The sequence below is a fragment of the Mytilus trossulus genome, chromosome 3, assembly GCF_036588685.1.
Source record: "Mytilus trossulus isolate FHL-02 chromosome 3, PNRI_Mtr1.1.1.hap1, whole genome shotgun sequence".
Classification (NCBI taxonomy): Eukaryota; Metazoa; Mollusca; class Bivalvia; order Mytilida; family Mytilidae; genus Mytilus; species Mytilus trossulus.
In genome coordinates this window covers 86,688,786-86,712,159 of record NC_086375.1, presented here as the reverse complement: position 1 = coordinate 86,712,159, position 23,374 = coordinate 86,688,786, and the positions used below count along the sequence as shown (strand labels likewise).

Sequence of the window (23,374 nt, the reverse complement as noted above, 5' to 3'; positions counted from 1 at the left end):
CACATGCATACTAAATTCATGGTTTGTCAAAACTGAACGTCACTACAAAACTCTTGTTATTGTCTCTAAGTAATTTAATGATATGCTGCTTGGCAAAAAGTAAAATAACAAAACTACTTAACTTAGATTAAATTTTAAAACGGAAAGTCCCAGATCAATAAACACATCATAGATACCAGGATTTTATATTTGCACCAGACGCGCGTTTCGTCTATAAAAGAATTATCAGTGACGCTCGAATAAAAAAAAGTTAAAAAGGTAAAATACAGTACAAAGTTGAAGAACAATGTTTTGCAAAATACAGATAAGGTAATTTATTCCTGGGGTAGACAAGCCTTAGTATTTAAAAATTCAAATGTGGTAAACATTCAATCTATAATTATGACCATATTAATGATAATTCATGTCAAAACAGAAGTGCTGACGACTGGGCTGGTGATATCATCGGGAAATAAAAACTTCATCAGTAGTGGCATCAAATGGCAAACTCAAAATCTCAAAAACACGACAATAGCTGTCCTGACTTGGTACATGCATTTTCTTATGTAGATTCTACATATGAAAATGCCTGTACCAGAAAATGGTTAATAAAACCTGATTTTATAGCTAGCTAAACCACTCACAATATTTTCATTTCTTGCAGATCATAGAATTAATTGGTTTAAACCTGAATATAACAGAAAATCATAGTTTAAGCTGGGAGTTCTTCTGAGAATGATGAAAAGAGAATGTGAACGTGTTGCAATTATTGTGTTCATATTAAACATTGTATAGCATGCTGTAATAGTATTTAAGAAGCAATACCAATTTGATTTTTACTTATAGAGCTTTATATGATCATTTTGTATATCATTTTAATAATAAAATATATCATAATACTTGAAGTTGCTGGAAAACCAACCCTAATCTAATATTAGATAGAAATATGATAACATTCAAAGAGGGACGAAAGATACCAGATGGTCAGTCAACCGTTACAATAAGTAAAATACAAAAAAAAATAAAGTTGTCTTATTCCGGACTTGTAACAGGAATTTTCTGAACCAGGTAAGTATTTCGATAATTAATGGGCAATCAGTAAAGTTTTGAAGCCAAGATATTTGGAAATCCAGTACCTTGTTTTCATTAATAAGCAAATAAAACCACAAAATACAAAATTTAACCCTGCTATAATTTGCTTCCATACAAAAGCAACAGAAGAAGTTTACCATATTGATAGTTGATGCACTGTCTGTACAACTCAGATTTGAATAATATATACAAATTGCTATTTAAACACATCCATAAAACTTACTGGAATGTCTTGTTTTGCATTGATTTTCATTTAAGAAAATTTTCTCTCTTTAACAGAGATATAGTGGGGTTTTTTTTGTCTTATGTTGACGCAACTAAAAGGTAATGTTAGGATGTCTTTTTTTTCTTTGTTAACACTTTTTGAGTGAGATTTGACCATCATTTCGTGGCCTCTGTTGTGGAATATGTCGAGGGTATCAATCGCCTAGTAGTCAGCACTTCTGCATATTACTTGAGTTATCATTGATATGTTCATAATTATAAATTAACTGTTAACAATTTTTTAAATTTTGGAAAAACTAAGGCTTTTCTACCTCAGGAATAGATTACCTTAGCTGTATTTGGTATAAATTTTAGGAATTTTCGGTCCTCAATGCTCTTCAACTTTGTTTGGCCTTTAAAACAAATTTTTTTTTATTCGAGCGTCACTGATGGGTCTTTTGTAGACGAAACGCACGTCTGGCGTAAATATAAAATTTTATTTCTGGTATCTATGAGGAGTTTATTTGCAACCACTGGGTCGATGCCACTGCTGGTGGAGATTTATTTCCCCGAGGGTATCACTAGCCCAGTAGTCAGCGTAATTATAAAATTGTAATCCTGGTATCTGTGATGAGTTTGCTCATAGTTCTCCATCATGGCCAAATTAACTACTGTAAAGATAGGCATTGCCTGAAATATGATCAACTGGTCACAGCTATCATAGAAACTACAATGTAGACTGGATAGTGTTGGACATATGTACTACGTTTGTCATGCATTATGTTTTACATCAAATGCTAGTTTCGTCTTCGAAGAGCTTTATGAAAAAATCTAAAAAGCTAGTACCAAATCTGGTTAAGGTCATATCTGCCTGGGGGTAGAAGATGATTGTCATGGATGATTGTCATCTTTAAAGAAAAGTGAGCATATTCCTGACACGCCAGAGTATAAAATAGTTGAAATTAATTTTTAATACTGATTGTGTTAGGAAAAAAATAAACACTATAGAGAAAAGATTTTAGTATGGGGATTTTGAAATTAAATTATATGCGAGACTAACTAAAACGGTTATTTATACGACTGCTTGACTGTACAATCCTCAAAAGTAATTTTTTAAACTAAATTTATTATAAACTAAATATATTTTAGACAAACAATTTATGAGATATCTTGTATAATTTTTAAGATGTAGATCTATACTTTTAAAAGTTTTTCAAGACATATTAAATACTTCAATAGATATTGTATCAACTTCTAAATGTACCTTTTAAGATAACTAAACAAGATAGCTTGTGTGATTATTTTATCTGATACCTTATTTAGTTTTTAACATATCTTTTTAAGTTAATAATATCTTCTTTTTTTTTTAACTTAATAAGATATCTTTTAAAATTTTTAAGACATCTTGAAAATGGAAATTTTTTAAAACGTGTTGCCATACTGTTGTTTATCCATGCAGTATATGTGTGATGACCATAATTCACAATAAAAAAAAAATTGCTGCAGGGAATAAACTGACGACAATCAGTCCATAGTTTACTAACATATGTAAAACGAGCAACCATAAGAAGTGAACTATTTTTAATATTCTATGTCATGATAATTATTATTTTATTGATAATTAGAACATACTCACCCCTTCTCGTCCAATGAAAAATCAGTTTTTTGCCCTATTATTTTCATAGAACATGGTTTTCCATGCACTATGAAATGCTATACATGAATGACTTTTCATTGTCAGTTAATGAACTCTTAATAGCTGTACTAACAAAGTGTACAATCCCCTAAGGCATTTTCCTTGGGAAAACAGCCTACTGATTAAAGATGAAAGAGAAAAGATTAAAATAAAAACATTTTGAAATTTCTAATGGTACACATAATAGAATACACCAAAAAAAATGGTAAGGATAAATAAAATGAATAGAATTATTTTTCATTCCTTCAAAAAAACACAAGGCCAGACTGCTGATATATAAAGCAAATGGTTGTTGTCGGAAAAACGCAATACATTTAAATTTATCAATAAAAAGTAAGCATTTAATGTTGAAAGGTCTGAATTCAAATATTCATACAGAGAGTTTTATATCTATAAAAAAAAAATATAATTCCAAAAAGGAGATTTAAATAACATTGTGTTGCTTTTTAAAATAAAAAAAAAATGTTAAGATGTATGAGTATTAAATTTTACCTGAAGCAGAAGAAAAACAATTTATCCTTCACTAACTATGTTCGTGCTATTTCATTTCATCCATTGAAATGATCATTACCTATGTTTTATATTTAGTTCATTATAAAAAGTGAACTCTTATTTAGGTTTGAATATTACAATAGGAAAGGATAGTTTTGTAAGGTCACTCGAAAGTGTGAATATGTTCTAAATTGGTCAGACAATACTTGATCATGTTTTATGAAGATTTAAGCCCTCGGCTTCGCCTTGGGCTTAAATCTTCATAAAACATAACCAAGTATTGTCTAACCTATAATTCATTAGTTCAATATTTTAATGATCTTAAGGCAAAATAACTACTGATCTATAAAACAGGATCCAGATTTCATTGAGGAACAAATTCCACAAGCAGCAAGATATGCAGGTAATTTTTAAAAAAATATAATAATTATAAAATAATATGATCAACATATTTTTTTGTGATTCGAATGAGTTCACACAATATCACTAAAGGACATAAAAGTTTGATTATATTTGTTTTACATGCCAAATGTTAGCGACATGATAGCTTCGTATTGCTCATATGTCTGTTTCTTATATTAAATTTGTTTTTGCCTATTTGATATTGATTAAAAATTGAGAATGAAATATGACTCAGATCATAAAGTGTTCACTTTCGCGTTACAGTTTTTAAATTCAGTATAAGCCACACGGTACTCCTAATACTAGTATAGACCGAAGCTGAAAAAATCTTAAATTTCAACATTTTTTTATGTACATAAATTGATGTGGGGAAGTAGTAATTTATGGTTAAGTACTATAGGTGATCGAATTTCCATACTTTTAACTGTTTTTTAAGAAACGCATTTCTTCGTTTGATTCCGTTTGTATATAAGTTCTGGTAAACTTCGAATTGGAGTTATGTTGACTTTTTAATTAGAACTTGCATTGAGAAAAAGAAATAATGGTTTCATCTAAATATAGTTTTCTTTCTGTTATGGCTGTTGTGCTATATTTAAAAAAAAACTGTCTATCGTTTTCTGAACGTTGTTTGTGCAAATAATGTAAATGTTAAAGCCAACAACGCGAGCCTAGACCCTATGTCTCACCTAGATCTACCTTGTTTTTTTTTTTATAGAAACTCTTATTTAAAAAAATTCAAAAAATCGTAAACAGAAAATTTATTAATATAACCATATCAATGACAATTCATGTCAGCACAAAAAGTGCTGACTACTCGGCTTGTGATACCCTCAGGGAAATAAATCACCACCAGCAGTGGTATCGACCCAGTGGTTGTAAATAAACTCACCATAGATATCAGGACACAATTAGTATACACGCCAGACGCGCGTTTCGTCTAAAAAAGACTCATCAGTGACGCTCAAATACAAAAAAGTTAAAAAGGCCAAATAAAGTACGAAGTTGAAGAGCATTGAGGACCAAAACTCCTAAAGGTTTTGCCAAATACAGCTAAAATAATCTATGCCTGAGGTAGAAAAGCCTTAGTATTTCAAAAAATCCAAAATTTGTAAACAGTAAATTTATAAATATAACCATATCAATGACAATTCATGTCAGCACAAAAAGTGCTGACTACTGGGCTTGTGATACCCTCGGTGATATGTACTTGTGTCAGTTATATTTTAGCAAATTGAATACCTAACACACGTGAGGCGTCCTTTGGTTCACGTTTTGTCTATCCTTCATTTTGATTTTTTGATAGCAGGTAACTTGCATTGCATTCAGTAACTGTTATACTTACTTCTTCTTTTTGTAGACTAAAGCATTTGTAGTTGTTCTGGTTATAGCGGTATTGGTTATAACCGCTGAAGCTAACTGCAAGAAAAAATGCGAAACCAATCTTGAGAAAAGTAAGAAAGAATGCAAAAGAAACCATCCTAATAACCATGATAAGAAGAAAAAATGCTTCGACCGCTGTGAAAAGGAGGAGAAAAAATGTAGAAAGAAGTGCAACAAACGTGAACTGTTTTCTGACCTCGATTTAGATCTGGAGGAATAGCAGGAAAGGATTTGACAATGATGTCAAAATAGAATATTATTAATAAATATATGAAAAGGCATATGTTTTCTGTGTTGGACTTTTCTCTTCCTTTTTTTCATTTAATAACATTATATCCCTTCTTCTTTTGTCAGTTTCCACTAGTTGTTATTAAAATCCCTGTTCTCTTGTTATCTTACTTGACAGTCATTTTAGAGCCCGATTTAGGGGTTGACAGGGAAACCGACCCCTGTTAAGGTTCTACATTTATGGCCAATTCAGTATATGAACTTAGTTAACAGTTAAGAAGTAGATACAGTCTCACGGAGTCTGGGTTAAAGTGTGTTACACATCAAATACTTTATCACACATAGACCGACCGTGCAAGGGCTGTAAATCCAGTAAAGGTTGTTAAAAACTTCCATTTGTTTGTCATGCCTAGCTTCATTGAATTAATGAAACTTTACAAGCTTTTTTATGATTTAGAGATGCAAAGTTTTAAAAATATATTTTCGTTTGCAGTACTTTTGATGGACTATTTAGTTTATATTATTTACAGACAGTCTGGGAATAAATTATTTTGACATTATAAGTCAGTAAACTTTCATGGCATGGACAGAAGCTATCTCCAAGACCGAGAAATAGCATCAAAACAAAAAGTTTTTTTTCAAATTCTGAATTTTACTGATAAATATAACATTTTCATACTAACATCAGCATTTGTAGGCGAGACACGTCGTTCAGCGGAACACTTTGACCTAGAAGGAATATTTGCCAATCGTCAAAATCACAAAAATACTAAACTCCGAGGAAAATTCAAATCGGAAAGTCGCTTATCAAATAGCAAAATCAAAACCACAAACATCAAACGAATGGACAACAACTGTCATATTCCTGACTTGGTACAGGCATGTCCTTATGTAGAAAATGGTGGATTCAACCTGGTGTTATAGCACTAATTTTAATTAACTTCTGACTTGTATGCCAGTCGCTTTAAATTTCATTATATTTAAAGCGGTGTGCATACTTGGTAAAATAGTCACAATATGTGTAAAGCAGTCATCATTGTGTCACATATAGAGAAACATTAAACAAACAAAAATAGCATTACAATTGTATCATTAGGTCAAAGTAACATGAAAGTACGATTTGCCAGTAACAATCTTTCACAAAAAGCAACAAGGATAACAAGTACTTATAGTGTTCAATCCGAGGAGAACTGCAGTTATGACTTGTCAAGATGTAGGCTTCCGCCGGACACAATAAAAAGTACAACTATCAATAATAACCGCCTGGCGTTACATCTTGTCGATATTTAGGCTTTCGCTTAACACAAGAGCCAGTACAAGTATCTACTTATCACGCCGAAAACACATTGTGTGATGAATTATTGACATGCAAGTTTTCAACAAACTATACAAATCGACAATGATCACACCGAAGACACCCGGACTTGTCGACATGTAAGAATTTTAAACATATCAAACATTACAAATATCTACAATGAGCAGAACCGACCTGTAGTTTCGACCTGCTGTACAGGTTTTGCTAGACAATCAGAGTATCTAAAGCGATAACAACAAAGAAGCATGGAGTTGACAAGTCGATATGTAAACTAATGCCAGACACAAAATGGAGTACATGTACTAGTATATATTGCAATATTTCTGAATAAGTTTTTAATTGTACTATTTCTAGATAAAAAAAAATATTTAACTTTTTCTTGTTTTCTGGTTTGAATTATAATCTTTCTGTGTCACTGATTTTAGTGTACCCTTTAGTGAACGTCACTGATGAGTCTTATGTAGACAAAACGCGCGTCTGGCATACTAACTTAGAACCCAGGTACCTTTGATAACTATTTAGTGGTAGGTGATTCTAATTGGTCTATTCTGATTGACTTGGTTTTTTTTATTGTGCTTTATTTCAAAACACTCATTTATTGATCGTTGGTTTCTAACATCCAATGGCAAATCGTTAGTGTATGATCAGTTAGAGAACAAATTAACAATACATACAATATGAAGATCTGGAAGACATTCACTGGGATGAAAGGAGGAAATTTGTACAGATTCCAAATGTAAAATTAAGGGCCGGGTATATTAGAAGAACAGAAATTAAGCCTGCCAACAGACCGTGTATGGCACTCTCAGAGTTGTAGACTTGCATTCTGACCCGATATGGCTGCGTACATAAACATCACATAAAGCCAAACGGACTTCCCACTTAAGCAAAGGTGTTACTGCCAGTCACAAAAAGATCAAAATGACCATATTTCCCAAGTCATCCTTGACACCAACACATTTACAAACTGTGAGGTTTAAAGTACAAGAACTTAAATTTATTTGTGGTAAACTTGTTGTAATATCACTTTTTCTGGTATACTTGTTTCAATACAACTAGTCTGGATACTTGTTTTAATAGCACTTTTTGTGGTTTACTGATTTCATCAAAAGCTTTACTTGATTCTTGTTTTAATTGTACTTTTCGGGTTAACTGGTTTCACTGTAGCTTTTCTTGATTCTTGTTTTAATTGTACTTTTCGGGTTAACTGGTTTCACTGTAGCTTTTCTTGATTCTTGTTTTAATTGTACTTTTCGGGTTAACTGGTTTCACTGTAGCTTTTCTTGATTCTTGTTTTAATTGTAATATTTCTTGTCAACTGGTTTCATTGAATACTTGTTATAATAACACTGCTTCTGGTTAACTGGTTTCATTGAAGCTTTTTTTGAATACATGTTTTAACTGTTCTTTTTCTGGCTTACTGGTTTGTTGAAGTTTTCCTTGAGACTTGATTTAAATGTACTTTTTCTGGCTTACTGGTTCATTGAAGCTTTTCTTGAGACTTGTTTCAATTGTACTTTTTCTGGCTTACTGGTTCATTGAAGCTTTTCTTGATACTTGTTTCAATTGTACTTTTTCTGGCTTACTGGTTCATTGAAGCTTTTCTTGAGACTTGATTTAATTGTACTTTTTCTGGCTTACTGGTTTGTTGAAGCTTTTCTTGATACTTGTTTTAATTGTACTTTTTCTCGTTAACTGGTTCCATTACAGCTTTTCTGGATACTTGTTTTATTTGTACTATTTGTGGTCAACTGTTTTCAATGAAGCTTTTCTTGATACTTGTTTCAATTGTACTTTTTCTGGCTTACTGGTTCATTGAAGCTTTCCTTGAGACTTGATTTAATTGTACTTTTTCTGGCTTACTGGTTCATTGAAGCTTTCCTTGAGACTTGATTTAATTGTACTTTTTCTGGCTTACTGGTTCATTGAAGCTTTCCTTGAGACTTGTTTTAATTGTACCTTTTGAGTTAACTGGTTTCATGGAAGCTTTTCTGAATACTTGTTTTAATTGTACTTTTTCTGGTTAACTGGTTTCATTGAAGCTTTTCTTGATACTTGTTTTAATTGTGCTAATTCTGTTGAACTGGTTATAATTGCACCTTTCATTGTCTCCTTTCTGGTAAACTGGTTTCAAATTTACCAGTTTAAGCTAACTGTATAATAATTTGCATGTTCCATACACACTTGCATGTTGAAATAATAAACAACAAGAAAAATGAAAATAAGTTCAATGTTATATCTGTTCTCAAATTTGTTTAATAAACCCAACAATATAAATTAATAACAACAATTTTTTTCTTAATAAAAAAAAAACATAAACCGGTAGTTTTGGATTTAAATAATATAAACAAATATCTTATATTGGACGGAATGATTTACTTGTACCTAATTTGAAAAAAATATCACAGTGAACAGCTTGTTCAGTTAACAATAATAATCAATATGTTACTTGGAATAGGAAGAGAAAGGATATATCTGTAGATTATGTATAGATCATTGTTTTTCTATGATATTTTATGCTCCTTTTTAAATAACTTTTATTAACCTTTAAAAAAGTTAAAATAAAAATTCAATTTTAACAACAAAGTATAGGAGTTAGTTCAAACAACATGATTGGTAAATTGGACACTCTTTCATTTTGTGGAAAATGAATCAATGTTCTGAAATTAATATCCTATTTACTTCATTAAAAACATATTATTATGCAGCAATGGCACTTAAGTATTAAACAAAAAGCTGTGTTTTTTTTCTTTCTTAAATATGATTATTTTGAAAAGATATGATATACAATGTGCATGCATTAATTTTTTTAAATTGTTTCAGTATATTCTTCTTGCTATAATAATCTGAAAGCACATGACAACTAAAGTAGAAGATATCACAATAACATCTTACACAGCACTTCAATGTCAATATAATTGATAATTTTCAACTATAATAAATTCTTACATCTGGACAAAAAATAAGTAAAACAAATCAAAAAGTTATATGCAATTTTTTTTTTGTCAAATAAAAAAAACTAAGTCATTATCAACAAGTCAATGTTTTCTTTGTTCTTTCTGTTTTCATAAAGAATTAATAGTCCAAACTCATCAATAGAGCTGTTCCTCTTTTAACCCAGTGATCAGCATTCTTCTCTCCACTCTTCAGTTCCACTGCTACAATAAACGATGCTCTGCCAGCCGATCCAGCTCTGTTAGGGTAGTAGTAACAGGGGGCATTGTACATACCTAAAATTATACAAATAGTCAAAATAATTCACATGGGTTAGATACATAGTTCCTATTTAGGGGGTTGGAGTGAGGAATTGCAATGATTGTTTTTAAATGTATCACTTCAAACATAATGTTTCCATTTGCATCTGAAATGTCAAAATTAATGAAATTCAAATATTGCTTTACTCAGAAATGTCAACCTTTGAATGTAAAAACATTAGGACCTGGTGTTACTTGTAACATTTCACTGTAGAAAGAGCTTGGGCAGGATAAAAAACTAACTTCTTTTCTATGACATTGTCTATCTCAAACATTATAGTTATGAATTATAAAGTATTCTTTCAATATTTTGTCTTTAGAAAACAGATACCACAGTAAATTGATATGTACAACATTGACATGATACATTTGTTCCTCAGGTTGAGATGTTAAGATTGAATAGGAAAAAAAGAAAAGCTTAAATTACAATGAAAAGTTGGCACTACAGTTCTTATTAGAATTATTCACTTATTCACTGATTGTTTTCATTCATATTTCTCTTCAGAATCTTTTCTACCTTTGCTAATGATGAAACTTTCATTATTGTTTTTCAATGTATATTATTTATTGCAAGTATGAAATGGCACATGGGATACATAGATAACAGCTGGTTGTGTGAAAAAGAGAGGGAAGAATTCATTGCATGAGTATTCATATTTTTGGATAAAACTAAAATAATGCCAAATTTAATGATAGAGTAGTGTAAATGAAAGGATAAAATGTTGGGTAAAACTTATGTATATCTTTATATCAGTGTAAGATATTGTGTAAAACTTAAAATCCTGGACATGTACAAAATGTATATATTTATATATGTATAAAAAAACATGTGCTTTACAACTGAGACTGTGCACTATTTTTACTCACTAAATACAACCTTGGCTTTTTTCATTGCTTTTTCTATGTTTATCAATGACACAGTACACATCAATATTTATAGTGAAAATTACAGAATTACTCTGTAAAATGGTAGCTATGATCAATTGAATGGTCAAGTTTAAAAACAATATTTTTCTTTTTGTAATGCAGATCAAACAAAAAAATAATGTCAGCAAGTGCTAATTCTAGTTCTTTGGTTTGATGTAAGCCTTGGATCAAATTCAGACCCCCCTTTCCTACATCTGGAAAAAAGAATTATGATGTATTGTTGAACATACAAAGAAGAACACTAAATAACACAAATGCATAAACTACTTTTAAGGTATCTTTATTTAGTTTTGTTTCAAAGTATCTCAGAGACAAGACATCCAATTTTTCTTATCTTTGTTGATGATGTACATTTGAAACCAATATATAAACAAGTTAAATCTAAACAGTTTATATCATTAAAAGCTTTTAGTTCTAAGCTAAATTTGACACAGACTTTCACAATTTGAGAAACATTCTTGAGGTAAAACATTGCTGATCCCTTATCAAAACAAGCATGTCTTTTACAAAGTACTTATCAAAATAAACAGCAACCTGTCAAATACCCAACAAGAAAGTCAGTAATTCAACATCAAAATGAGAACAAATACTTACTTTTTCCTACAGTAATATAAATAACATTAATCTCAAGTAGACCTGACTGTGACTATTGATTATTATAATTATAAATTCAGTTAATAACATATTTCATGGGGTTTGAAGAAACTTTGGGGGACTCCAAAGTGAGACAGATAATTTAAGACAGTCATTTGAACAAGTGGTTGTATAGGTTAGAATTTTTACCTTAAGAATAATAAATCTTGATATAAATATACTTTTTTTTTTTTAAATTATTCATAATAATAAAACAAGAGCTTTCATAATATCGATACACCATGCTTAAAGTTTGTTTTCAACAACTCTTAACACAGATTATCAAGTTGGTTTCATGGTAATTGACATTTTAAGGAGGTTCTTATTCTAAAAATATAAAATGAAAACCTATATATGAAATAAGAGCTTACACTTGAAATGAAAAAAATACTCAATATATAGATCTTAAATTTATTATATTGACCTACTGTGGATTCATTATTATTCGTTGGATACCAATTTTCGTGGATTTCATAGGCACAGTCAAACCACGAAATTAAATATTCAATGAATGATAACTTTTCTATAGGCTTGTATGCAGATTTCAGCAAAACCATGAAATTAAGTTTTTCTTAATCCACGAAAATTGGTACCCACGAAAATAAATGAATCCACAGTATTACATATCGTTTATCCTCCTTCAATGGAAAATGTATTTTTATCAATAAAAGCTTTTTGTTCTATGCTTTGTTCTAATCTAATGAATAAAGGCTAAGCATATTATGTTAATAAAAATATGAGAAGTGACTTTCCAAAATATTTGAGAACACATACCTTTAGCAGCCTTTTTCTTGTTTTCTACTGGTTTGAAATGTATTGTTGGCATCTGGCAGACTAACTCCATAGGCTTAGCTTCTACCAAACAAGAATTCTTAATATCCCAGCCGGCTCCTTGTAGGAATAAACCTTTGATGTAAACACCATCCTGTCAAAATAAACAAAAAATATCTCAAAACAGAAAAAAACAAATTCAGCTAAAGATGTATAAGATGCTCTTTTGTCTTTATGCTGAGACAAACTGAAGCATATAAGCTGCCTAGCTGCACCCAGGTCAATCAATCACATACAGAAAACCTACTGTTAATAGGCATCTTCCAAACTTGTCTAAATTAGCCACAATGTTCTAACTTCAATGAAATATTGTTTACATATTTTAATCAGTATTTAGTATGCTTCTTCTTTTCAGCTTCTATACAACGTAGTTTCAGGAAGATGAAAAATTGTAATTGAAAAGTAAGTTTTGTAATTTGATACAGACCTTTGGTGGACCAACTATGTTCTCGTCTCCTACAGTCATAACACTGAACTCCCAGGATAGAGTGTCAATAGACACCTGAAAACAAAAATCAAGAATAAATCAATTAACATTTAAATCATAATATAAAAGTTATACATCTCCCAGGATAGAGTATCAATAGATACCTGAGGATAAAAACCAGAATAAATCATCAAACATATATATCATTATATAAAACTTACACAAATTTTATATACCAAACAACATGTGTATTTAAAAATCTAATGTAGATGTAGAAAATGTGTAGATGTTTAACATGAAACAAAAGCATCAGCAAATGACAGCAGATAGTTACAATATATGGCATATCTTCAGCCAAAATAAAACGCTGATTATATAAACTAGAGATCTACAGAAAATGTTTTTAAAATAAAACATTAAAACAGAGAATTATAAATTTTAACATTATAAAATGTTTTATATATTATTTGTACTTTCAAATATTTTGCAAAACAGAAGAAAAATAGCCAATAAAAAAATATTTCTTAATATTCTGTAAATGCTTTGTAATTAATCTCATAAACTCTGTACCTCAGTCTAAGTTAAAAAGGGAAACATTTGAGATATTGCTTTGATCATCCTTTGTATGGGAGGAAGCAATCACTTTGATACGAACATTATTTTTTAAGGTCTGTTACTGTAAATTTGATAACCTTTTGATGACCAATGATAATCTTACATTATTTTGTCTAGCAGATGTTTGTAGGACAGCAGTCAGGAAACCAGTAGGGAAGGTAAAGCCAGACATCCAGAAAATGGTTGGAGGATGGGCTGTCACGGCCCACTTGGCAAGCTGTTCTACTCTGGCTACTAAATCTCTGGTCCAGGACGCTAAAGGCTTCATTGATGGGTAGGCCTGTCAAGAACAATAAAAATATAAATTACAGAAATGTATGTTAATAGTATTTATCAGTACTAAAAATAATCCTAAAGGGTTTTCATTTGCTGACAAAAAACTTTTATATAACAAGTAGGACATAAACATGGAGAAGGAAAGAAATTGAAAACTTTGATATTTTTAAAACACATTTCATGTGGACATAAAAAGCTAACATAATAGGTTCATAACATTTGTTCAAAGCAATCTGTCATTCCTGTTATTGTACATCATGTCGATGTGATGGACAGACTGAAGAACAGACCAATGGATAGATCTAGAGGTAAGTCATAACAAGATGTCCTTTGTATGACAGATGTATTTCATTTACATTACTGGTTGTTCAAATGTGCAGCTTTTTTTTTACTATAGTGTGTCCTATATTATTACCTTCAGCCAAGTTGGAGGAACTCTGCCATCAAATATACACTGGAATATGTTCTCCAACTCCATTGTCATGACAACCAAACCTTGTATACCTTTCTCTAGATCAACCAGTCTTTCTCTAATCTCCTTCATCAATGCATTATATCTTTCAATCTGGAAATAAAAATGAAATATTAGAATAGTTTTTATGACAAATCTGGATTTGTAACAATTTCTTATTGGAAGTATATCACCAAACTCAAAATATTATTAGTTCACTCAATCATGTAGATAAGATCCAAGAAGTTCTTTCAGTGGCAGTGCACAATTTTCATCCTGTATCAATTGATTATTTTACCAGCTTTGAACACTAAAATTAACAACAAAACATACTGAGAATTTGATTAAAGTCCATATATAATGAAAGATCACTATTCATTTATAAAAGAAATTGTTCAAAGCAATCATATGTTTGTGATATCTCTGTCCTTCATGTAACAAACCTGTACAAACTATAATGACATTACCTCTTGTAACAGCACAACATTTAATGGACAGGGATCCAGTGCTAAGATTTTAGCTGTTCCATCATAATCAATATTTTCTGGTATTTGTTTATAGATGTTTGCTGCAAGGTCTAATACCTATAAATATATATCAATATACCTGTACAAATATTCTGGCAATAATATATAATATCTTGTATTACATGTAATAACTTTCATTCAGTTTATTGGTTTACTTTATTGTATTTCCACAATTGGACTAAGATCTGTGAATATACTGGATGAAGACAAGCAATATCACATTATCTTATACGAAAAATGACCTGAACATGCAAACAAAACGGTGAATAACTGTGTTTCTATAACACCTGTAAGAATACTTGTAAGAATACTTGTGAATGATGATTCTGTGTCAGAAGAGGAGTTGCTGTAGACCTCTCTATACATAGACAACAATATAAACTTACCAATGGACGTTCCTTCCATAAAAATCAATATAAAAATACAATTAAGTGGAAGTTCAATGATAAATTTTATACAGGGTTGTAAGATTATGTGTATAGTTAATGGGCAGGATCCTGAACTGTTTACAATATGTTTAACAATTCATGGTGAGGTGGATGTGGAGCATGACTCCCCCCATAGACAAAATGTATAGTGCATTTAAACAATGTTGTCATGGCTGTTAAGAATATATATAAATACCTTATCTTCTCGACTTTCTCCACCTGAAGTGGCAGACACTTGTGGCTGTAAACCAAGTAAAGTATCAAACATCAATCTTGTCTCCTGAATCTGTGATGTTATGTCAGCATTAGGATGTTGTCCAAAGGCTTCAGGATGGTCCACATTAGGTAACATACTCACATACTCCTTGTAAGATGACAAGGGGCCATCTTTAGGTATGTAATAAGTTGGCAAACATGATAATCTGGAAAAATATCATATTGTTCTTAATTTCAAATAAAAATATATGGATAAAATAAAAACATTATTATTACACAAATATTCTACAACAGTCAGTAAAAGTCTTGTAACTAATATTAGTATCTACTATCAAAAAGTAAAAACAATGAATCTAACGTTAAATAATAATATAACTGCAATGATTGAGACTACATACAAAGTAAGCAATAAAATGTTCAGTAATATAGCTTTATATTTCAACGGTGTATAACCAATTCTACACTTATCCAGTTTTATATGAAAGAAAGGGGGCTTTTGCCTTCACTATTTCCCAACAATATCTATAATCAACAAATAATTAACTGAAAATTCAATTCTTAAACAGAAATTTAAAACATAATCCAGAACAAACAAACAGTAAACATTGTGAAGAACTGCAACATGAAGTGACTAGTTGGTGATAGTAGTTCTATAATGTACACTACCTAAAAAATATTTTCTTATCAAAATCTTTGTACAAAGCATTTGTATAACATTAATGGTGTAATAGTGATTTGGTGTCATGTTTTGAACCACTAGAAACCTATGTTCAACAATAAACACTAAAAACTTTGAACATAGGTGGACAAACGTGACCGGGCTCAGTAGCCATGGTAACTTGCCTGTAGTTATGGTAAATTTGTCCAGATTCTCTGTAATGAAAGTCATTCTAGTTTTGCACAAAATATTCAGTAGTAACCATAAATACTTATATATTTGAAACTGCTTGTTCAGTTATTTTATTCCAGTATTCAAGAAAGAGTAGGTTTTGAATGATCAGCATCAAGAGGCAAATAACTGATGCATGTCCTAGAATATTTTACAAATTATTATAGATTTATAATAAAAGAGACAATAACAAAGTTTAATCATCAATTAGTAGTAATATGTATATCTTTTAACAAGGAAAATATTAGCAAATATTAGCAATTATTAATCACTTATTATGGACAATTATTTTTTAGAGATTTTATTTCTTATAGATGACTTACTTGAAGAAGGCAGATTGCAGTACGCCATCATGGAAATACTCATTAATATAGGTAGTAAGTAAACGTCTATCAAAATCGTCTGTCACATGACCCCCATAGTTTATTCCAGCGATGAGATATTTCAGAGCTTCCCATGGTGTTTCATCGTAGCCATCAAGATAAATACTCAACAGGTTTTCAGATACCTATAAAAAACAAACAGAAACATTTAAATCTACATACATCTAATCAATAGGTCTTTAAATACCTTGCACAGTATCAAGTGAATATGTAACATCTATATAACTTATTTTGTTCTACTAAAACTTCAGAAAACAGTCAAATCTGCCAGAATAACAACTGTGCAAGACCATAATGGAGGCATGGGTAGTAGTGTTAAAAACCAATCTTGTCGCCAGAATAGCCTAGTTTTGAGGTCTTGTCATTAAGATATTTTGCTACAAATTGTATTTTACCAGATATCAATGTGAGTAAAATATTTATTTGGGTCAAGTTGTTACTAATATATATATTGACCAAAAATATCAATGAACTATAACGGCCATTTGGAAAATCAAATTAAAGCCAATATTTTCAACTGTATGAATAGTATAAACTCTTAAAAAAAATCCTGTGTGTTGAACTGGAAAATGTTTATTTTTATTAAGTATTTACCTCAAAATCTGCATCATTGAACTCATAGGCAATATTCCATCCTAACATCAAAAACTTCTTTCTCTCCAACAATACAGAATGGAAGAAACATAAAGAAAACAGAAGTTTTTTGTATTTGTCTTGTTTTGGACATCTTACAAACTGCTGTTCTGTTACCAAGTTGTATAAACGTTTCATATTTGCTTTCAGTCCCTACAAAATACAATCATGATAAGTTGTATAAATGATTCATTTTTACTTTTATTCCCTTTAAAAAACTCTAATGATAATTTGTGTACATGGTTCATATTAACTTTCAGTACTCTGCTAAACACAATAGTCATAAGTTGTATCCAATTTGAGTTAAGTGCAAAAATCCGTAAAAACAAATTATTTTATTGATACTCAAAGTAGATTAACTGTATACTGCTATCTTGCATTTTAAGAAAGCAGTACAAGAATGTGCAGGTTTTTGCTTAAATCTGCAGATTTATTTACCATTTTAACAATCAACAAATATTTTGCTTATTTTTTATCAATTTTTCAACTAATCTATTTAATGGGAGATAACTCTAACTGTATAACAGTAAGTTTAAAAATAATATAAAAACAGCCTTTACCTTAGGTGGTTCTGTTGTCATTTTAAGACCAGTCTGTAGAATAGCTATAGGGAAATCTGGATGAGGACTACTACTTAACCATAACCTGAACTCTGGGTGAGGCTCAGGCTTCTGTATCTGTAACTGTTCTACTAACTTATCTAACTGTGGCATCCAACTCAAAGACAAGTGACAGTTAGCCAAAAATACCCAATTACCCTGGAAAAAAGAATTATATTGTAACAGAAGTATGATGATTATTTCCAAAAAGAAAAAACAAACAAGCAAACAATAACTTTATGAATGCATTCAATTTTTCAAAACATTTCTTTTTAATATAAATCATGATTTTTAAAAGTCTAGAATACCAAAGAAGTTATCAATCCTAAATAGAAAATTAAATTTGCAATTATGCTTTCAAAATTATAATTAACTGCCTACCTCTCTGATACCTTCCTTAATCATCCTTGTAGCAATAGGTGCCTGACCTTGACCGAGAGACAAGGCATGGAATTTCTGAGCCAAACCTTTAGCTTCTGCTAATTGGAGAAGTTGGCTTGTTGGATCCTGAAAGAAATAAAATATGTCTCATTTAGCAATCAATTTTCATTCGGAATCAATAAAATAAATCAAACATTACAATATTTGATAGGAAAATGTATTCCTCATAATTTCTGTTGAAAACCTGAAATGATATTTAAAATTTTTTAAAGTGTGTACATGATTTTTTGTCTTCTTAAAATTTTGACACATGATAGTTCATAAATTATCATTCAAAATCAATTATCCAAAGTTTCTTTGTATAAACCCACTGCACAAGAAGATAAAATAAATATTCTTTGGATCTTGGCTGTAAAATCTTCTATCTGGGTCATAACTAAGATTGATCAATTGTTGTTTGCTTTACGCTGCATTAGCACAGAAATGCTATATCTTGGCGAGAGCTAATTCGAATATTATAACAATTTAAGGTATATTTTTAAAATTAGACAAAAGGTCTTTCCATAAACTCAAATTCTAGACTAAAGCAAATTGATTATTCACAAATAAAAATCAACAATAAGATCATGTGATAAAAAATTAAAATTGGTTCAAATATTAGGGTCATAACTAAGAGAGAAGGTTCAGTAAATTTTGAACCTACATTATTCATGTAATAAATCTTTGACCGTTCTGACGTATCAGCTATACTTACCACTCCCGGTGACAAAACAAAGATCAGTGGTGTCTTGGTGGTGGAATCTTCTACTACCTGGGCCATATCTAGGACAGGTGGCTCAGTAAACTTTGACCCAAGATTGTTTATTATGAATGAAGTGGCACAGAAAGACACACGATCTGGACGGAGTGATCGTACGATTAACATTCTCTGTAACTCATTACAAGCATTGTCCCATTCACCTGAAATATAAAAGTAAAATGGTATTATAGGGACAGGATATTACTTGAAATGAGACATAGTTATAGTCAATTAATTTACTAATATGAGGACAGGACAATACACAAAATGATAAATGCGATAATCTGTATTTATTGTATAGCAATATAATATTTCCCACAGAACGTAACCAAAAGTTAGCGTGCAATAAATTCTTTTATCATATACTTAGCATTAATATGATAGCTTTTGCATATGTGTAACGAACGGAAGTACACAAGCCATAATTTCCCACCCAGGCTGATAACCCATATCAGCCTGGTCTGATAACCCATATCAGGGGCGTCTCGTGCAAAAACCCATAAAAGTGCTTCTCGTGCAAATTACTACTGGTTTTTCCGGTACCGGTTGTTTACTTTGCCATTGTGACGTCAGATAATTTTTATGACGAAGTCAAAATTAACGTGAACTTTTGTGGGGATAGTTACTGGTTAAGTACTTGTTAACAAATGCCATTGGCAATTATGAATCATTTTATATAGTACATGTAGTACAACAAACTTGGAGTATTAATGACCATAAAACTCTTCTAAATTTTAAATGTTTCAAAATGTTACCATATATATATATGGAGGTAGAGATGCTGTTGTTGGACAATTATAATATATATTTGATTTATAACTTAACTTCTTTATAAAGTTTTTGACTGTTTTAGTTGTTGCATTTGTTAACAGTTTAATTGCCTTACATAAAACTATTGTCGGAAGTATATGATAAAGCAATTAATAACTCCGTCTCGGGCTGATATGGGGGTCTCGGGATGATACCCAGGCTGATATGGAAAAGGCCATGTATTAATCTCTATATATTGCACTAGTGCAATAAATCTTCAAAATTCATGACGTCATCAACGTTTAAATCTTAGTTTAAACCAATTTTTACTTCAAAATATTATATTGCTATACAATAAAAGGGTTATTCTATGAATATTGGAGAATATTGTCCCAATCGCAAGCTCGTGCAATATAAAATTCTACTCGTGACAATATTCCCCAATATTCATGCAATAACCCTATAGTATAGGTACATTATCTGCACATCCTTTTTAGCCATGGAAATTAAAGAATTTTTTTTTAAAACTTGTTAAAATGTCGCAGTAATTTCCATTCATGTTTGCAGCATTTTCAAGTCAAAGTTAACGTTTTGTTTTTAAGTTTTTGTATATATTTTTCAATCACCTCACAAGTGTTAAAATAGGCCAAAATTACCAAATTAAATTGGAATTTTCTTTCAGTATCAAGAAGAAAAGAACATGTAAATTGTAAACAAATACTGTAAAAGTGTTTGAAAAATGAATCACCAAATCTGAATTCTGTAAATTCAGAAATTATTGCGTGCATTTTACTGCGATTTTGTCATTTTAGACTTAAATGTGATTTTAATTTTAACGATTTTGAGAAAAAAAACTGTTTAATTCATAAAAAATTATTAAAAATTGCGAGTTTAAATTATTGTGTTTACAATTCTGTCGCATTTCAATAATAACCTTTCAATAATTTCTAAATTTACAGTAATCAATTACGTTCAAAGTTATACACTGTATGCAATGCTATGAAAAGAAAGAAAAAATTTAGCTGTGCTTCTTTTTTAACCATATTCTCCCCATAGTAGAGCTGGTAATATGAAGATGTTCCACTTTGTAGCTACCAAAGGTTGGTAAGTATGATTACAGGACTTACTTGGAAGTGGAGATGTTTCTGGTTCAGAAGATGTATACCATATATTCCAGTCTCTAGGATACTGTTCAAATGATGTTATAATTCCATGGAAGTTGGTAAGTTTGTCTAGCTCTGTTATGTTATCCCAAGCTGTGTCACCTAACCAGGTAGCACAGGGATTATCCATTTGGTTCTCTCTATCCATTACCTAAAACATATTTACATGCTATCAATTTCCTTTTTTCATCAAATTTTTACAAATCACATCGTTTTCATAAAGCATAATTGTTAGACGAATAAGCAATTTCAATTGGTCTAATCTTTGTAAAAAATCATTAACTTGTAAATAAAAACAGGTGATAAGATAAGCCAAAATCACAACAACAAAATAAAATTAGTAATTTCCAAGTGTGTATGATTGTTTGCTGTATTTTCAAAGTGTTTAACCATCAAGTAGGAGTTAAAAATATTTGTAAATGATTCCATTATACCACTAAATGTCATTGATATATATAGAAACATTATCATTTTTTCATTGATTCTAGACTAAGATATCAATCTTTTTTTTCCAAAGTAAGATTAAATATTTATTGAATGAACTTACCACACCCCCTCTCAGGAAGAAGCTGTATTCATCTGTGTTAATCTTATTGGCATTCTCTAAAATCTTCACACACATTTGGAAGGAAAATAGTAACTTGTGTCTCTCAAACAGACCTCTACATGCATATCTATAATAAAAATAAATAACCTCTGTCACATCATCCTTTTTTGGTAGCAGGTCAGACATTGAGTACCCCACTTGTTTCATACATTTTGAATTACAAAAATACATACCTAATGCTTATTCTATTTTGTGGAGAGATAAATAGATATGGCAAATATGTTATGCATTTATGACTGTACTTTAAATTGGCATTTGTGAAAAAATTGACATCAAATTAGTTTCAGATACATATATTTCATGGGGCTAGAAAAAGTGACCTATTCCTATGGCAAATCCATGCCACATATTACATACCAAGTGCCCCTCCCGCTAGATAATATGAATGGTACTCACTTGTACACAGCATATGTATGATATTCATTCAAATTGTTGATTCTCTCCTCCAGTTTAGAACTCTTCTGACTTTTGTCAATGGATAATAAGAACAGTTCAATATAGGCATCCAGTGAGAACTGGTACATAGGGTCAATACGTCCCATGTCATTTAACACAAAGAATAAAATAGAGGCTCTCTCAGCAGACGGTCTGTAGCCTTCTCTAGCTGCATCAATCTTCACTTCATTTTGTTCTGAAATCTGTAGTTTTTCTGATACTTCCTGTGAAGTGATTTTAGACAGCTGTAGTGTGTTGACCAGTTGTTCATCATCCAATAGAGATCCTTTTGTCTCATTCAAAAGTCTGAAAAATTAATAACACATTATAGTACAACAGTCAAATGAAAAAACCTGTAATTATAGATTATCGTTGATTATCTCAACGAGATTGATTTTCTCGCTTGAGCTGGTACAGCGAAAGTGAGAAAAGCAATCGAGTTGAGATGACCAATGATAATCTGTTTATCCTTATTTTACCTATGAAGACGTTGTCAATTTCAATGTCAATTTCGTTAGCAATGCCACATGGCCTCCTTAGTTTCTAGCGATATTTTTTCTCTCTCTAGCGAGAAGCATGATATGAAAATTATCACAAAAAAAAGATAAAAGAAAAAATGCTCAAAATAGCGATAATACATGTTACTTGTAAGTTTGTAATTCTAATTTTCATGCTGAGTGGCAGCCCAGGCATGTAAAATTGTTATTGGCCTGTAAAAATCATATCTACAGGCCATCAGAATCTTAACTGAAAATTTTCCAAAAATGAGCTCTAGGCCTGTAGATTTAACAGTTCATCGTGAAGATTATGTAACAATACAATACAAAATATAAGTATAAAATTTTGAAGAATATTACTATCAAATCATAGTTATCTGGATATTTTGGATCAGTTAGTATATAATAAACTAGAGGCTCCAAAGAGCCTGTGTCGCTCACCTTGGTCTATGTGAATATTAAACAAAGGACGCATTTGAATTCATGACAAATTTGTGTTTTGGTGATGGTGATGTGTTTGTACATCTTACTTTACTGAACATTCTTGCTGCTTACAAACATTCTATCTATATTGAACTTGGCCTAAGAGTTTCAGTCAAAAATGTTTATTAAAATTTACAAATTTTATGAAAATTGTTAAAAATTGACTTTAAAGGGCAATAACTCCTTATGGGGTCAATTGACCATTTAGGTCATGTTGACTTATTTTGCTGTACATTGTTGTTCTTTACAGTTTATCTCTATCTATAATAATATTCAAGATAATAACAAAAAACGGTGAAATTTCCTTAAAATGACTAATTCAGGGGCATCAACCAAACAGCGGTTTGTCTGATCCATCTGAAAATTTCATGGCAGATAGATC

General features: G+C 30.7%; 3 protein-coding genes across 8 annotated transcripts in view; 2 read left to right on the top strand and 1 right to left on the bottom strand.

Moving 5' to 3' along the window:
- The window catches only part of LOC134712725 (sucrase-isomaltase, intestinal-like), a 32,229-nt gene extending 31,351 nt beyond the window's left edge, over window positions 1-878 (top strand). The window contains exon 23 of the mRNA XM_063574562.1: window positions 644-878. Coding sequence (XP_063430632.1) covers window positions 644-712 — 69 coding nt within the window. The 3' untranslated portion in view covers window positions 713-878. The remainder of the gene's footprint in view (window positions 1-643) is intronic.
- Window positions 879-3,754: 2,876 nt separating this feature from the next.
- On the top strand, window positions 3,755-5,526 carry LOC134709809 (uncharacterized membrane protein-like). Its single transcript, XM_063569948.1, has 2 exons — window positions 3,755-3,866; window positions 5,223-5,526. The coding sequence occupies exons 1-2, from the start codon at window positions 3,861-3,863 to the stop codon at window positions 5,463-5,465; spliced, it is 249 nt and encodes an 82-aa protein (XP_063426018.1). The 5' UTR covers window positions 3,755-3,860; the 3' UTR covers window positions 5,466-5,526.
- Window positions 5,527-9,102: 3,576 nt separating this feature from the next.
- Window positions 9,103-23,374, bottom strand: part of LOC134712723 (dynein axonemal heavy chain 2-like) — an 80,436-nt gene continuing 66,164 nt past the window's right edge. For 4 of the 6 annotated variants that reach the window (XM_063574552.1, XM_063574556.1, XM_063574558.1 and 1 more), the window contains 16 exons: window positions 21,974-22,318; window positions 21,518-21,644; window positions 20,935-21,121; window positions 19,013-19,218; window positions 18,259-18,384; window positions 17,839-18,036; window positions 17,240-17,431; window positions 16,586-16,770; window positions 16,217-16,246; window positions 15,354-15,579; window positions 14,670-14,786; window positions 14,167-14,316; window positions 13,579-13,755; window positions 12,861-12,935; window positions 12,377-12,527; window positions 9,103-10,018 (listed from right to left, as the gene is read on the bottom strand). In XM_063574552.1, coding sequence (XP_063430622.1) covers window positions 9,864-10,018; window positions 12,377-12,527; window positions 12,861-12,935; window positions 13,579-13,755; window positions 14,167-14,316; window positions 14,670-14,786; window positions 15,354-15,579; window positions 16,217-16,246; window positions 16,586-16,770; window positions 17,240-17,431; window positions 17,839-18,036; window positions 18,259-18,384; window positions 19,013-19,218; window positions 20,935-21,121; window positions 21,518-21,644; window positions 21,974-22,318 — 2,647 coding nt within the window. In that variant the 3' untranslated portion in view covers window positions 9,103-9,863. The remainder of the gene's footprint in view (window positions 10,019-12,376; window positions 12,528-12,860; window positions 12,936-13,578; window positions 13,756-14,166; window positions 14,317-14,669; window positions 14,787-15,353; window positions 15,580-16,216; window positions 16,247-16,585; window positions 16,771-17,239; window positions 17,432-17,838; window positions 18,037-18,258; window positions 18,385-19,012; window positions 19,219-20,934; window positions 21,122-21,517; window positions 21,645-21,973; window positions 22,319-23,374) is intronic. The other 2 variants (XM_063574557.1, XM_063574560.1) reach the window with 1 other exon arrangement.